General features: G+C 37.4%; 2 protein-coding genes across 2 annotated transcripts in view; both read left to right on the forward strand.

Moving 5' to 3' along the window:
• Window positions 1-7,292, forward strand: part of LOC122798822 (ubiquitin carboxyl-terminal hydrolase 47-like) — an 831,248-nt gene extending 823,956 nt beyond the window's left edge. Inside the window, exon 11 of the mRNA XM_044067947.1 lies at window positions 7,258-7,292. The gene's annotated coding sequence lies outside the window, so the exon portion shown is untranslated. The remainder of the gene's footprint in view (window positions 1-7,257) is intronic.
• The window catches only part of LOC122797953, a 271,287-nt gene that overhangs the window by 45,407 nt on the left and 210,742 nt on the right, over window positions 1-15,138 (forward strand). The window contains exons 2-5 of the mRNA XM_044066474.1: window positions 7,258-7,308; window positions 8,966-9,016; window positions 9,887-9,937; window positions 14,589-14,710. Coding sequence (XP_043922409.1) covers window positions 7,258-7,308; window positions 8,966-9,016; window positions 9,887-9,937; window positions 14,589-14,710 — 275 coding nt within the window. The remainder of the gene's footprint in view (window positions 1-7,257; window positions 7,309-8,965; window positions 9,017-9,886; window positions 9,938-14,588; window positions 14,711-15,138) is intronic.

A 15,138-nucleotide genomic window follows, 5' to 3' on the forward strand; every position in this document is an offset into this window, starting at 1 on the left:
ATACCTCATACCATGCTTTTCGGCCCCAAAACTTGGACCGAACCACAAAAGGAGGGGGAGTATCGATATTCATCAAAGATACCCACACCTCCAGGTTGGTGGCAAAGCATGAAGCATCAGAGACTATCCATGTGCAACTAACAGTGGGTAAAACTGCCTTCCAGTTTATAGCCTGCTACAGACCACCCTCCCAAACCCAGGAACCCCACTCGGCCTTTCTGAGAACACTGGAAAATATGAAGGTCTCTCCAAACACCATTATATTGGGCGACTCCAACTACCCAAACATAGACTGGGAGCATTACTCTAGCTCCAACACCCTAGCCTAAAGGTTCCTAGAATTTATAAACTCAAATGCTATGGAACAACTTGTTACCACTCCCACAAGAGGGAAAAACATACTGGACCTGATCATCACCAACATGTGGACTCTATGCTCCAGACCAGAAGTGTATCCCTCACTGGTAAGATCAGACCATAAACTAATCTCACTGGATATTCACATCACAACCCCACCCCCTGCCCAGAAAACCACAGTGAAAAACTTCTCTAAAGCAAATTTCACACTCCTCAAAACCAAGGTGGAATCCTTCAAAGCCCCGGGCCTGTGGAAAATACGCCCAGACCACAGAATCCTTTATAAATGCATTCTATGAACACCTTCAGGAATGCATGGATCATGCGATCCCAAATAAAACCAAGACCCAATCCTCCAAAGGCAGACATCCTGTCTGGTGGACCCCAGCCATAAACAAACTATACAATAGAAGGAGGAAGCTACTAAATGATAGAGCAAAATCCAAAAAGGGAAGGCATCACTGATCAGTATTAGCAAAAACTACGGGCACTCATAAAATTGTCTAAGGCCAGCTTCGAGAGAAAAATTGCACAGGACACTAAGGATAATCACAAGGCTTTCTTTAGTTATGTTAGGAACCTGGGTGGTAATTCCCAGATATGCTCAGAATTAGTCCAAAATGACAAAAAATACACTGAACCCACAGACATTGCCAACATCCTAGCTGACAGGTTCAGCGCAAACTCCCCCCCCCCACTCCCCACCAAAAGGGCAAATATCTATCCCAGCAGAGTGCTGCCCCACTGACATCTCAGATGCTCAGGTAAGAGCCGGCCTCTCCAAAGCAAAACACACAGCATCAATGGGACCAGACGGTGTCCAGGGCTGCATCCTACATGAACTCCAAGAAGAGCTAAACCCAAACATAAAACTACTGTTCAATCTCAGCCTTACTACAGGATATGTGCCCAAAGAGTGGCGTACAGCAACAGTGGTCCCTCTCCATAAAGGTGGTGTCTCAACGGATCCTGGAAACTATCGCCCCATAAGCCTGACTAGCTTGGTCTGCAAAGCTATGGAAAGGATCATCATGAATCTCATAAATAAAGATATTGGGGACCTACAGACACTGGAATATACCCAGTTCGGCTTTGTTAAGGGCAGATCCTGCCTCTTAAACCTGGTTGATTTCTTTGAAACAGTCACCAAGGCCATTGACGAGGGGAAGGTGGTCCACACAGCCTACCTGGACCTCGCAAAAGCATTCGATACAATACCCCACTTGGACATTATAGATAAGCTCACCAGCTTAAATATAAACCCCTATGTCACTAGATGGATTGCAAACTGGCTCGAGGACAGAACCCACATGGTTAGAATTGCTGGAGCCATGTCAGACTCAAAACCAGTTACAAGTGGTGTCCCACAAGGCTCAGTCCTGGGACCTGTCTTGTTCGGTATATATTTCTCGGAGGTACAGGCCAACACAGAAGGACTGTGGCTGAACAAGTTCGCAGATGACTGCAAACTGGGTGCCATAATCGACTGTCCAGCCGACACAAGCATCCTCCAAAAGGGCCTCACAGAAACAGACAACTGGTGCCAGAGCCATGGCCTCAAGCTAAATGCCAAAAAGTGTATAGTCATCCCCTTTGGCAAAAACAAAGTGCCCACAAATTACCACATAGGTGGTAATCCATTAAGTACAGAAGAAGTAATTAGGGACCTGGGGATCCAAGATGATAGCAATCTCTCATTTGACAGCCATGTGGCCAAAGTGGTTAGAAAAACATTTTATATAGCCCACCTAATCATGAAGGGATTCACATCTAGATCAGGGGAGGTCATTGTGCCTCTTTACTCATCCCTCATCAGGCCCATAATTGAGTACAATGCCCCTTTTGGGATGTACCTTACCAGACACCTGCAGCAACTGGAAAGACCCCAAAAGTACCTCACCAAGAGGATCAAAGGGCTCAAATAGATGCCATATGCTGCCCAGTTAAAGAAACTCCAGCTCTACTCAGTGGCATACTGCCTGTTCAGAGGCGATCTGTGCCTGACGTATAAAGCCATGTCCAACCCGGAATTAATGGACATGCTGCACCTCAGAAAATCCAAATCCCATCGAGCTACGCGCTAGAGAGACTTGAACCTCAGCACTGAAATAAATAGGACATACCGGAGGGACAGATTCATAACCCAGAGGCTCCCTTCACTCTGGAATAAAATCCCAGTCCAGGTTAGGCAGAGTCCCTCATTGACTCTCCTCAAGAGGAATCTTGATGAGTGGATGGGAGATCGTAGGTTTACCCCAGGTATCACTTCTGTGTCACTGTTAGACAGAGGCACAGTATACTAACCCCGAAAAAGGGCATAGCAAAATAAATTTAAAATGGGTGGCGAAAGCCAAACACATTCTGGCTAGGCTTATAAATGCCCTAGGGCAGATAGCCTAGTATGAACCTATGAACCTATGAACCTATAAGTTACTGTACACTACAAAAAAACTAGTTTCTTATGTGTCAATGTAACAGTTACTAATTATCTAGGAAACAAACCCTGAATCTTCTGACTTTACATGGCCTGAATCTTTTACTTGGTTCTCACTGTAAGCACAAAAGAAAACATTTGTACAGTTAACATTTTCAGCCACTTAAAAGTGTACCCTAGCTTACCTATTTAGATCAGAACTCTAATTAGCGCATACCAGAAACAACATTTTTTCCTATTACAACCCCCTGTTTCACTTATTTTTTACTGATTTGTTTAACTTTGGCTAGAATCTGAAACAGTGGTGACATTTCTAGCCTTTTGACTATATCATACATCAGACCATGGCTGCTTTTCAGTCCACTCAGATGACAGTGAAGCATTTTTTATATTGTGTATGTAATTACCTTTCACTTGGCTTTTGAAATGTGCCCTTTGGATATCACAAAAATATCAGGACTATTACCAGAATTAAATGTGAATTAAATGTGATGCATCAGTGTTAGGACTAGAGTTAACAACCATTACTAAGGTGGCGCGGGGGGGCATTGACCCTGTAAAATAAAAATAAAAAAGTTGATATATATATATATATATATATATATATATATATATATATATATATATATATAATCACATTTGTTTTTTTTTACAAAAGCAGATATTAAAAAAAATTATAATTTTAAGTCTCTCCCTACATAACATGGACACCACAAGGGTCTTTTTTCTCTATTGCTAAACACACAACCTGAAGACCAGAGGTTTGATACACAGCATATGAGCTAAAGGCTGTAAACATAGTGGAATGCGATGTCTGCATAGGCATTACTATGAAGAACTGTCTCCCTGCAAATAAAGATACTAGTTTACAGTCACTGGAACAGTCTGCAGGAAAAAGATGAAGTGGGAATTTTCCTTTTTAACTTGCATGGCACAGATGCCATGTACCATTTTTCCCAGAGAATGGAGTTTATTTTGCTGTGTCAATATCTGGATTAAGTAGACAGTTTATTTGGGAAATACAGTTTATCATTTTATTGCTCATCCAATTCTGCTAGGAAACTCCAAACAAAAAAGGCAATATGATTAATTCACGTGCTACTGCTTTAAGACTTTTAACCATGCATTTACCATTTAGGACTCTACCAAGTCAAAGTTAAACCCTGAAGTTTCCTTGCCATAATACTTTACTGTTATTGGCGAAATTCTGTATTGTCTTCCTGTTTCTCCCTCTCATTCTGCTTGGTAACACCCTATCTATGAACAACTGAAAATTACTTTGTCAATTTTTTCTGTATATTTTTGCCATGCACATAACAGATATTATTTTACTCTCTTTTGTACAGACCATCCTCCTGCCATTGAAGTTTTCTAAGCCTGAAAAGCATTAATTTATTATCCTTTATTAACAAGGGAAGCTCCCTTTAAAACCTTTGTTGTTACTACAGGCATACAATTTAAAAAGTAAAATGTGCTCAGAGTCTGTCCATCTAGAAGATAAATTAAACTAAAGATAGTGTTGAAGACTTCAGCATCATCTACGGCCCCTTATACAAACCTTCAAGAACTACAATCCAGCTATCTTACCCTCCTGATCTTCTGACCATTACTCCATCAGAATTGTCCATTTCAACACATATATTTTTAGCATTTCTATGTATGTAAAAAGGAGGAAGGAACACTTTGCTTTCTTAGAAATGTTTAACAGCATAGTACATATTGAACACATATTTCTATATTTTTCACAGCACCATCACAGAAAAAATGAAACAACAGACTTGAAAACAGATTGTCAAAACCATCTTAAATTATTGCAATCTTATATACCCCATAACTAACATAATTAGTTTACATTTCACTATCCAATGTCCTGTTTGCCCCCACAAAAAATAGCTTACACATTCTCCAGACTCTGTCCTTTGAAATACCATGTAATATAAGTACTTCAATAAATATAAATAAATTGTTAAATCACACAGTTAACTGTATCTGCAAAAAAAAATTCCAGATGAAGATAGTCAGTTCCCTGCCTTCTTGGCATAGTTGCTTATTCTAAATAATTCCTTCCAATGGACCACCAGAAGTTTCCACTGTAACTTACAATTATTAGAACCTAAGCTTTTTGATAAAATCAAATGTTGTCTTCACGTTTCAAATAAATGATCATGTCTCTGGCACCATATGGGTTACTACTGGTGTAAATGGCAAACTCTTAAACCCAAACTATTTTATAGTAGTAGTATTCTTTAGGTTCTAGGATTTAATCAAGACTTATAAGTTGCAGTAAACAGAGTAACTATTAAGTTTGTCATATTTTGTAAACAACTTACATTATCCCATCAAACACTCATGTTACACACATACTGTCATGAGCATTTTCTTCATCCAACTGAGAGTTTCCATATGAGGCTAAGCAGTTCTTTTTGTGCACCTGGTTGACAATATATTTAGAAGAACATGAAATGTATGGATAATATAAATAAATATTATATGAACAGCAATTAATATCTCTTTACCTGCTCTAGATAAAGGTCAAATATCTATACAGTTGTGTTTGGTATTGTGTAAGCTTTAAGATTAAATATTTCAATACTTTGTATGTAGCATATTTTTGGAATCATTAAAGCAAATATGAACAAGAAATATTTGATACCTAGAGACATCAGTAGGATACAACTTCAGAAGCACTTGAAGGCATCACTTAGCTATAATGAGCTAATGTTAATCTTCTTGAAGCTAGAAATACACAACTATTCATTCTTTATGTTTAATAACTCTTAAAGCTTAGAATAAACAGAATAAATGTATTACAAATGTTTTTCTGCACATAGATATACCTTTTTCTAGAGATTACCTTTCTTTCATCATCCTTTGTTTGATTTAGCCTTCATGTAAATCTTCATCTACAGCAATAGCCAATCGAAATTGCATAAATGCCGCAATAACCTAACATTCCTAAGCCTCTGCAACACATCCCTTCTTATTCCCCACAAATCTTTCAAGTCTTGTGTACATTTTTTTCCAGTTCACCATAATCCCTTAATTTTCAGGTTCATCATGGAGATATCCACAAAGGGACTATGGGAACCTTTGCAGGTATTGAGAAAAACAAAGCTGACAATATCCTTTATGTAACATAACCTGTAATCACTCTTTTGAATTTAAAATTAAATTACAGCTGGCATCCACTGTATAACAGGATGTGGTTCAATATCTTGCATTTCTACATGTAAAATTTACTTTGTGAACTGTTTAAATTAGAAAATATATCCTAGGTCATGGAGAATTGAGGGGAAAAAAATCTAGTAGCTTCAACCTGATGCTGAAATTCCTGCAGTTAAAATCTTTTGCTGGTTTCCATCTCACAGCAACCATTTCCATTTCAAAGACAGCCCTCCCATGGTACTGCTAATCCTAATGAGACATTTTGGGGAGCATCCCATGCTAGTTAGCCAAGCACTCTCCCCCTGTATTTATGCAGCTGAGGGATTTACAGAATTGTTCAACTGAATATATTCATAACTGCAGTGTTTAAGTTACATCAGCCACCTGTGCAATGAACATGGGCAAAAGCTTGCATTTATCCATCATGTTAGAAGCAAGTGCTGAAGAGTTACATGATAGGTAGCATGGGGTGTATGTGTGAGTATATGTATGTGACTGCATGCATGAGCATACTTAGAGGAATGAGTTGTGTAACATGAGTGTGTGTGTGTGTGTGTGTGTGTGTGTGTGTGTGTGTGTGTGTGTGTGTGTGTGTGTGTGTGTGTGTGTGTGTGTGTGTGTGTGTGTGTGTGTGTGTGTATGTATGAGTACATGTATGTGTGGGAGGTGGCACTAGGGAGCTTAGGCAGGGGATAAGTAGAGTAGGGTTGTGTGTGTGTTTGAATGAACAGGTCAGTGTGTTTGTAACTGCGATTGGGTAGGTGGGGCTATGTGTGTATATGTATGTGTATGTGTGTAGTATATATATGAAAATATGTGTCTGTGTGTGTGTGTGTGTGTGTTTGTGTGTGTGTGTCCATGTGTGTGTGTGTGTGTGTGTGTATGTGTGTGTGTGTGTCTGTGTAGTATATGCACAAATACATGAATGTGTGTATAGGGGAGGGGCTGTCATATTCTTGCATTACCCAAGAATATCAGGCAACTGTGGTGGGAAACACTAGACACCAAGGATAATCTTTTTGTTCTGTGCCATAAAGGCACATAAAATATATTAGAACAACATGTTAAAAATCAGACAACAGCTATTAATAACACCAGACATACTGCCAGTAGTATTTGGTAAGGCACTACTCTAAAAGCAGAGGTACAAGGGTAGTGATTTCCTCTTGTGGCACAGTAATATTTTAAACTCTACCATTAAATGCTATCTTGATTTATGTTGGTCTCAAAATAAACTCAGTCAGGACATGTGCAATGTTAAGTACTTTATTTATCTCATACATATATTTCTTTCTTTTCAGATCTTGGCGGAATCAATTGGATATATTTGGTGTATTGAAAAATTATCTCAGGTAATTAAGGAATCAATTTAAGAAAATGTTTATTAAGTATGCATAAATTTTATTTTAGTTCTTCTTACGGTTTCTCTTTCTGTAAACCTCACTCTATTAGTTAATAGTAGCACTTTCTGCATCCCCACCCCCTCAGTAATCAAGTTTGTTTGTTTTATTTATTGTTATTTTTTTTAAATAATGTCAATGCTTCCTTCTGCAACATTGGTGGGAAACACTAGACACCAAGGATACTCTTTTTGCTCTGTGCCACAAAGGCATATAAAATACATTAAAACAACATGTTAAAAATCAGACAACAGCTATTAATAACACCAGACATACTGCCAATAGCATTTGGTAAGGCATTACTCTAAAAGTGGAGATACAGGGGTAGTGATTTCCTCTTGTGGCACAGTAATATTTTAAACTCGACCATGAAATGCTATCTTGATTTATGCTGGTCTCAAAATAAACTCAGTCAAGACATGTGCAATGTTAAGTACTTTATTTATCTCATACATATATTTCTTTCTTTTCAGATCTTGGCGGAATCAATTGGATATATTTGGTGTATTGAAAAATTATCTCAGGTAATTAAGGAATCAATTTAAGAAAATGTTTATTAAGTGTGTATAAATTTTATTTTAGTTCTTCTTATGGTTTTGTTTTCTGTAAACCTCACTCTGTTAGTTAACAGTAGCACTTTCTGCATCTCTTCCCCCCTCAGTAATCAAGTTTATTTGTTTTTTTTTTTTTTTTTTAAATAATGTCAACGCTTCCTTCTGCAACATTGATGGGAAACACTAGACACCAAGGATAATCTTTTTGTTCTGTGCCATACAGGCACATAAAATATGTTAGAACAACATGTTAAAAATCAGACAACAGCTATTAATAACAGCAGACATACTGCCAATAGCATTTGGTAAGGCACTACTCTAAAAGCAGAGGTACAGGGGAAGTGATTTCCTCTTGTGGCACAGTAATATTTTATACTCGACCATGAAGTGCTATCTTGATTTATGCTTGTGTCAAAATAAACTCAGTCAAGAGCTGTGCAATGTTAAGTACTTTATTTATCTGATGCATATATTTCTTTCTTTTCAGATCTTGGCGGAATCAATTGAATATATTTGGTGTATTGAAAAATTATCTCAGGTAATTAAGGAATCAATTTAAGAAAATGTTTATTAAGTGTACATACATTTTATTTTAGTTCTTCTTACAGTTTCTCTTTCTGTAAACCTCACTCTGTTAGTTAACATTAGCACTTTCTGCATCCCCACCCCCCCTCAGTAATCAAGTTTGTTTTATTTATTATTTTTTTTTAAATAATGTCAATGCTTCCTTCTGCAACATTGGTGGAAAACACTAGACACCAAGGATAATCTTTTTGTTCTGTGCCATAAAGGCACATAAAATATATTAGAACAACATGTTAAAAATCAGACAACAGCTATTAATAACACCAGACATACTGCCAATAGCATTTGGTAAGGCATTACTCTAAAAGCAGAGGTACAGGGGTAGTGATTTCCTCTTGTGGCACAGTAATATTTTAAACTTGACCAAGAAATGTTACCTTGATTTATTCTGGTCTAAAAATAAACTAAGTCAAGACATGTGCAATGTTAAGTACTTTATTTATCTCATACATATATTTCTTTCTTTTCAGATCTTGGCGGAATCCATTGGATATATTTGGTGTATTGAAAAATTATCTCAGGTAATTAAGGAATCAATTTAAGAAAATGTTTATTAAGGGTGTATAAATTTTGGGCGGCAATTGTGGTGCAGCGGTTAGCATTGCTGCCTCACAGCAAGAGGTTCTCCAGTTTAATTCTCGGCTGGGGTGCCATCTGTGCAGAGTCTGCATGTCCTCCCTGTGGTCGCATGGGTTTCCACCGGGTGCTCCGGTTTCCTCCCAAAGACATGTAGTAGGTGGATTGGGCACTCTAAATTAGCCCTAGGTGTGAGTGTGTGCATGTGTGTGCCTTTGTGGAAGGTTGGTTGCCAGGCTGGCAACTTGACACCATAAAACTCCACTGCCAATCATGAATAGATAGATGATCCGCTGTGGTGACCCCTAACCGGGAAAAGCCGAAAGAAGAAGAAGGGTGTATAAATTTTATTTTAGTTCAGTTCTTCTTACGTTTTCTCTTTCTGTAAACCTCACTCTGTTAGTTAACAATAGCACTTTCTGTATCTCCTCCCCCCTCAGTAATCAAGTTTGTTTTATTATTTTTTTTTTTATAATGTTGACGCTTCCTTCTGCAACATTGGTGGGAAACACTAGACACCAAGGAGAATCTTTTTGTTTTGTGCCATAAAGGCACATAAAATATATTAGAACAACATGTTAAAAATCAGACTACAACTATTAATAACACCATACATACTGCCAGTAGTATTTGGTAAGGCACTACTTTAAAAGCAGAGGTACAGAGGTAGTGATTTCCTCTTGTGGCACAGTAATATTTTAAACTCGACCATGAAATGCTACCTTGATTTATGTTGGTCTCAAAATAAACTCAGTCAGGACATGTGCAATGTTAAGTACTTTATTTATCTCATACATATATTTCTTTCTTTTCAGATCTTGGCAGAATCGATTGGATATATTCGGTGTATTGAAAAATTATCTCAGGTAATTAAGGAATCAACTTTACGGTTTCTCTATCTGTAAACCTCACTCTGTTAGTTAACAGTAGCACTTTCTGCATCCCCTCCCCCTCAGTAATCAAGTTTATTTGTTTTATTTGTTATTTTGTTTAAATAAAGTCAGCACTTCCTTCTGTAATCCTGATCAGTTTAGGTGAACACCACTGTTTTGTACTCAGTAAATCAAGGAGTTTTTGCCTTAACTTTGCTAGTTTCAGGACCATATTGTCTAGCTTTTCATTGTCTGCCTTCTTCAACTTTCATGATAGATTTATCTTTCTGGTACAGGAGATTCCAGCATAATAGATGTGTGAATGAGAGATCACATCTGGCTGACACCCTGCAATCACCATAATTTGTTTGCTCACCTGCTTTTACTCAATACCTGAATGTCTCGAGTACAGGAGTATGCACTATTGTGCGCCCATTTCATAACATTCTTACACAAGTAATAATGATTATTTGTTTCTGCATCTGATTCCACTTGTAGACCTGCTTTTGTTAATTCAAGTAGTTTTAGTGATGAAGTTATCACAGGAACACTTATTAACCCATACTATGCCAAAAAATGACAGCTCGCTGTAATCTGTCCTCTACCCTATAACCTGAGTTGTCCCTGTAACATGACAGCTACTGAATCCAGAGCAATGGCTGCATAGGCACTCACCTTAGCCATAGGCCAATAGCTCAGCATTTAGAAAAATGCACCATCTTGAACCCAGAAATTCTTTAATTTGCAGTGTAATAGAATAACATGCATGAAGCCAGTAATCTTTTATTCAGATATGGATGCTTTGAAAACAGCAGCTCATAGTGAAGCTATTGTGTATTAGATGCTAATGATCCTGCTAATATTTCTTTCTTTCCATCATATTTTAGGCTGCATGTAAAAAAATTACAGCTGATTCTTCAGTATTACTCGTACACCATAGAGCCCCCTATCCAGCTTACAAAACAAGTTTGTTGTCATGGGGTCAGACAATGTCTGTTTTTTATTTTCCATTTTTTCATTTCCAAGGCAAGAGCTGTCATGAGGGGCTATCATTCAGGTAGCCATGAAAATCACTCGTGTCCTCACCAACATCCTGAATATAAGGCCATTTGACTGGGAAGACCACCTACTCACATTACTAGGAGGGTCCCCTCAGTACCCATTCCTGCGACTGTAACTGCCTATGCGCTCACTAATAAGTACTGCCACTAAACCCTTCAGTCAGAATTACAATGGTGATGGGAGTGCGTTAAAGTTCTTTGTTTAATTTAGGATGAATTTTACTTACCTTGTCACAGATGTTACCTGTGTAGAATACCCTACAACCTTGAGAGTTTGTAATTAAATATTTATTGGGATTTTTACAAGGATATTCCTGTTAATGTGAAGTTTGTTGTTTCTTCTCTCCTTCCTGTTGTAATCATTGTCTATCATTGTGAGTTGTCAGAAGTAGTGCTAAGGGTCAGTAAGCCATATAAGTGGGGGTCTGTAATTATCAGATGGCTATGAATATTCAGATTATCTAATCACAAGACTAAGGTGGTGGTGATCTTGCTTAGTTTCCTGTTTTCTGAGTGTCTGAGGAAGCATGATGGCTCCATGTGAAAGCACTTACTGAATTTTAACTTAAATATTTTATGTTCTGAGACATGTTTGTCACCTTTGGTTTATTATTTTTATAGTTATGAGTGTTATGGAGGTAACTTCCTCTCCGGCAGTGAATTTGTGTTTCTGTTCAAAGTAGAACAATGCTGACATGTAGGCTAAAGATATATGGTCGCACCAGAGTAATCTGCTGAGTCTGATGCTCGGTAGCAGTGACTGCATACCAAGATGCAGTACATGAGGTTTGCCACATCACAATGGCAGGTCCATCCTGACTCATTCAACATACAACACAGGCATCAGGTCAAGTGGTCTAAGAGCAGACCATGGCCATGCAAACTCACATTAATGTAGATAACATAATGCAAAATAAAGCATATACAGCTGCACATGCCACTAGCAGTGCAGTACACTTTGCTGCTCACTTGTGCACACGTATACACACAGCCCCCCCCCACACACACACACACACACTGTACCCATGTGTTGAGGCTATGAAAGTCTGTGTTTTTGATTTAGTTTAGTCACACTTTTAAGTATATAGTTTTGATACTTTAACTCCATGTACTTAGCTTAGATACCACTGTATACTGCAGTTAGCAAACTGTATAAAATCTATATATGTAGTTATACTTATCTATATATATTGCTTATTGTAAATTCTTATACTGTATACAACCATAGTGTTCTAATTGCTCCTTGGTCATGTAACTGACTGAAAAGGGATCTCAAACTAGCTAATTCTCTCAGTCAGCAAACTAAAGTAAAATGAAATAAAAAATGCTAACATATTTGAAAAGAAAAATTGATAGAAATACTCACATGGAACAAAATGCACGAGAAACCAAACCATAATTCTTCTGCAAGTCCCAGAATCTTACCAGTAATACTGGAGATACTTCTTAAACATAATGCTTTTTTTTCTCTGACCTGATAGGAGTAAATACACGTCAGTTCTGTCTTTAAGTTTAGTACTCCCAAAAGCACATTCCACCAAACTAGAAACTTCATTCCTACACTGCAGCTTAACCCTGTTGCTTGCAGTTGTAGTACCACAACCATTTTTTCATTAAAAATACTATGAAGATGATACATGCATCCCTCCACTACATGTATCTTTATGATTTGTTTGTAACTGCATAACCCTTACGCTTGTGAGAATTCACATGCCACAACTCTTTGGTCTACTTACTGTTTGCTAAACGTGGTTTACTTTGATGTACTGGTCCACATTTTATTTTACACAGTATCCTGATAACCACTGACCTGATAAACCATCCTGTGATATGTTAAAATGATCTATCCTAGAATTCAAATATTTTTTTTGTTTGTTTTGGTTGTGGTTGTGTCATATTGCACCGGCAATGTGGGGCTCTGCTTCCACATGCTCATATAGTAGCTCCAAGTTCATGACATGTCACAGATTAGGGAATACACTTGTTGCCATTTTCTTGGAGCTGTTGCACCCTTGTGGTTAGTTTATTTAGACATCTAGAGTATAGAAGAAGGGACTCATAATTGGAGCATGCAGAAGGGCTAAGAAATTATTTTTTGTATATTCTAGCAGTAATTAAATATTGACATGGAATGGTAATATTAGTGTCTTGTGTTGCATAAAATAGGCACACATGTTAAAGAAGTTCCTTTCAAATGTATATTTTTCATGTCCTTTTTATCCTCTTTCTACATTTCATTAATCCATTCAGCTACGCCTTCCATCCTAGTTGCATGATAACCTCATCCAGTGAACTAGGAAGTCATTCTACATCATGAGCCATGAGTTTATTTCAAGTACTGCTTCTGTATCTTTCAGCAATCAATTTCAGGTTCACATTTATTTGACAGTGCAGCCAATTCCAGTGGATAATCACCTTCTCTGGTGCCTACAACATCTGCTTCACTTGTAGTTCATATCTTATTCACAGTACATGTTGAATATCCTTGCACGTCACTCCTTATCAAGTCATGTTCTAATGTTCGGAAAATACTGACTGCAACTTCCACTGCCTTGGCATGACCAGAAGATGCTTTATTAATAGTATGTCCACATTATGCCCAAAACACAGGCAGTTAAACACAGAGACTTAATGCTATCACTTGCTAATGAGCTTCATTTTGTAGTCATTGCTTTGATTACTTCAAAGCTACTAATCAATCAACCAATCTATCAATAAATTAATAATAAAAGTACACACACACACATAAAGTCCACACAGCAAGTATGTACTATATAGCTACCATATTGCAATGAACTTATTACAATGTCATATTCTAAGGACAATATAACTGGCCCAACAAAGCAGTTTCCCAGTGCATTGGTCAAATTTCAAGTTTGGTTTAACTACCAACCTAAATCAGTCCTACAGAAGGTCTGTATGTTCAGTAGACCCTAATCTGTCAATAACATATAGTAAATAGATCAATAAATCTGCTAAGTCGGTCATCTGATCCATTGCTTATACAAATATATTGTTAACTATAGGCCAGAGTATTAATATTTGCAAATAACCTGGGAGATGAAAAATGTATTAAATTATCTAGTTATGCCATTTATACTGTTTATAGCATTCTTCTTTCAAGCAGCTTACTGAATTATGACATATTGCATTTTATATATCTTGGATAGGTAAAAACACCTTCCTTTTTTCTCTAGATTATTAGATAAATATCATTCAAAAATGTTTTAGATGTCAGACAGTGTTTTTTTCCTGTTACAGAAGTGTTTATACTAGAATATAGATAGCCTGGTATCACACACCTTAGATGAATGTATTTTGCTGAAAGGGACATTTTCTAAACCACACACCAGCCATTTCTATAAAAAAAGATAGAAAAATCATGAAGTGATTTGAATGTTTGAAGTTCAATTCATTCCAATAACTGTTAGTTAATGGCTAAAAAGATATTTAACTTTCTGATTTTTAAAAAGGAAATTGTAACTTGTCAGTGTAATATAGTTTCACTGTTGAATTAAAACAATATTTATTGCCTCTTTCTGTACAGTTAAATGTTTGGTGTTACAAGGTTATTTTTTTTTCAGTCCTCCACCTGCTTATCTGCTGATGTACCACAAGAAAGATATGCAACCAGACTATGCTAACGATAGTCCAAGAAACCAAAGCACACAGTTAGACTGTGATAAAAATAAACCCCAAAAGAAAGGTAGGTAACCAGACTATGATAAACATCTATTCTTTCAGCAACACATGTAGAGAAGGAAAGCCCTGTTTATTATATGGCCTTTGAAATCATAGTGGATTGGTTTTAAGGAGGTTCAGCCAGTAACTTTGATGCTAAAGACATATCAATTTTCCCTGTGGATTAAAGGGTGGGAAATATCATACCCCTTAAGGCTGGAAATGTGTGTGTGCATGTGTGTATCTGTGTGTTGTGTGTGTGTGTGTGTGTGTGTGTGTGTGTGTGTGTGTGTGTGTGTGTGTGTGTGTGTGTGTGTGTAGATGGTACCCCCCGCTCCCAGCTAATTTTATTGCACAATATCAGGAAAAGGGCGTATTCCCCTACCTCAAATATTTTGAGATTTGGCACACCTGTTGACTATCTGTTTAGATGACAAAATTTTGTTGACTAAA

The sequence above is a fragment of the Protopterus annectens genome, chromosome 3.part1 (genome assembly GCF_019279795.1).
Source record: "Protopterus annectens isolate FY-2018-M chromosome 3.part1, PAN1.0, whole genome shotgun sequence".
NCBI classification, from domain to species: Eukaryota; Metazoa; Chordata; order Ceratodontiformes; family Protopteridae; genus Protopterus; species Protopterus annectens.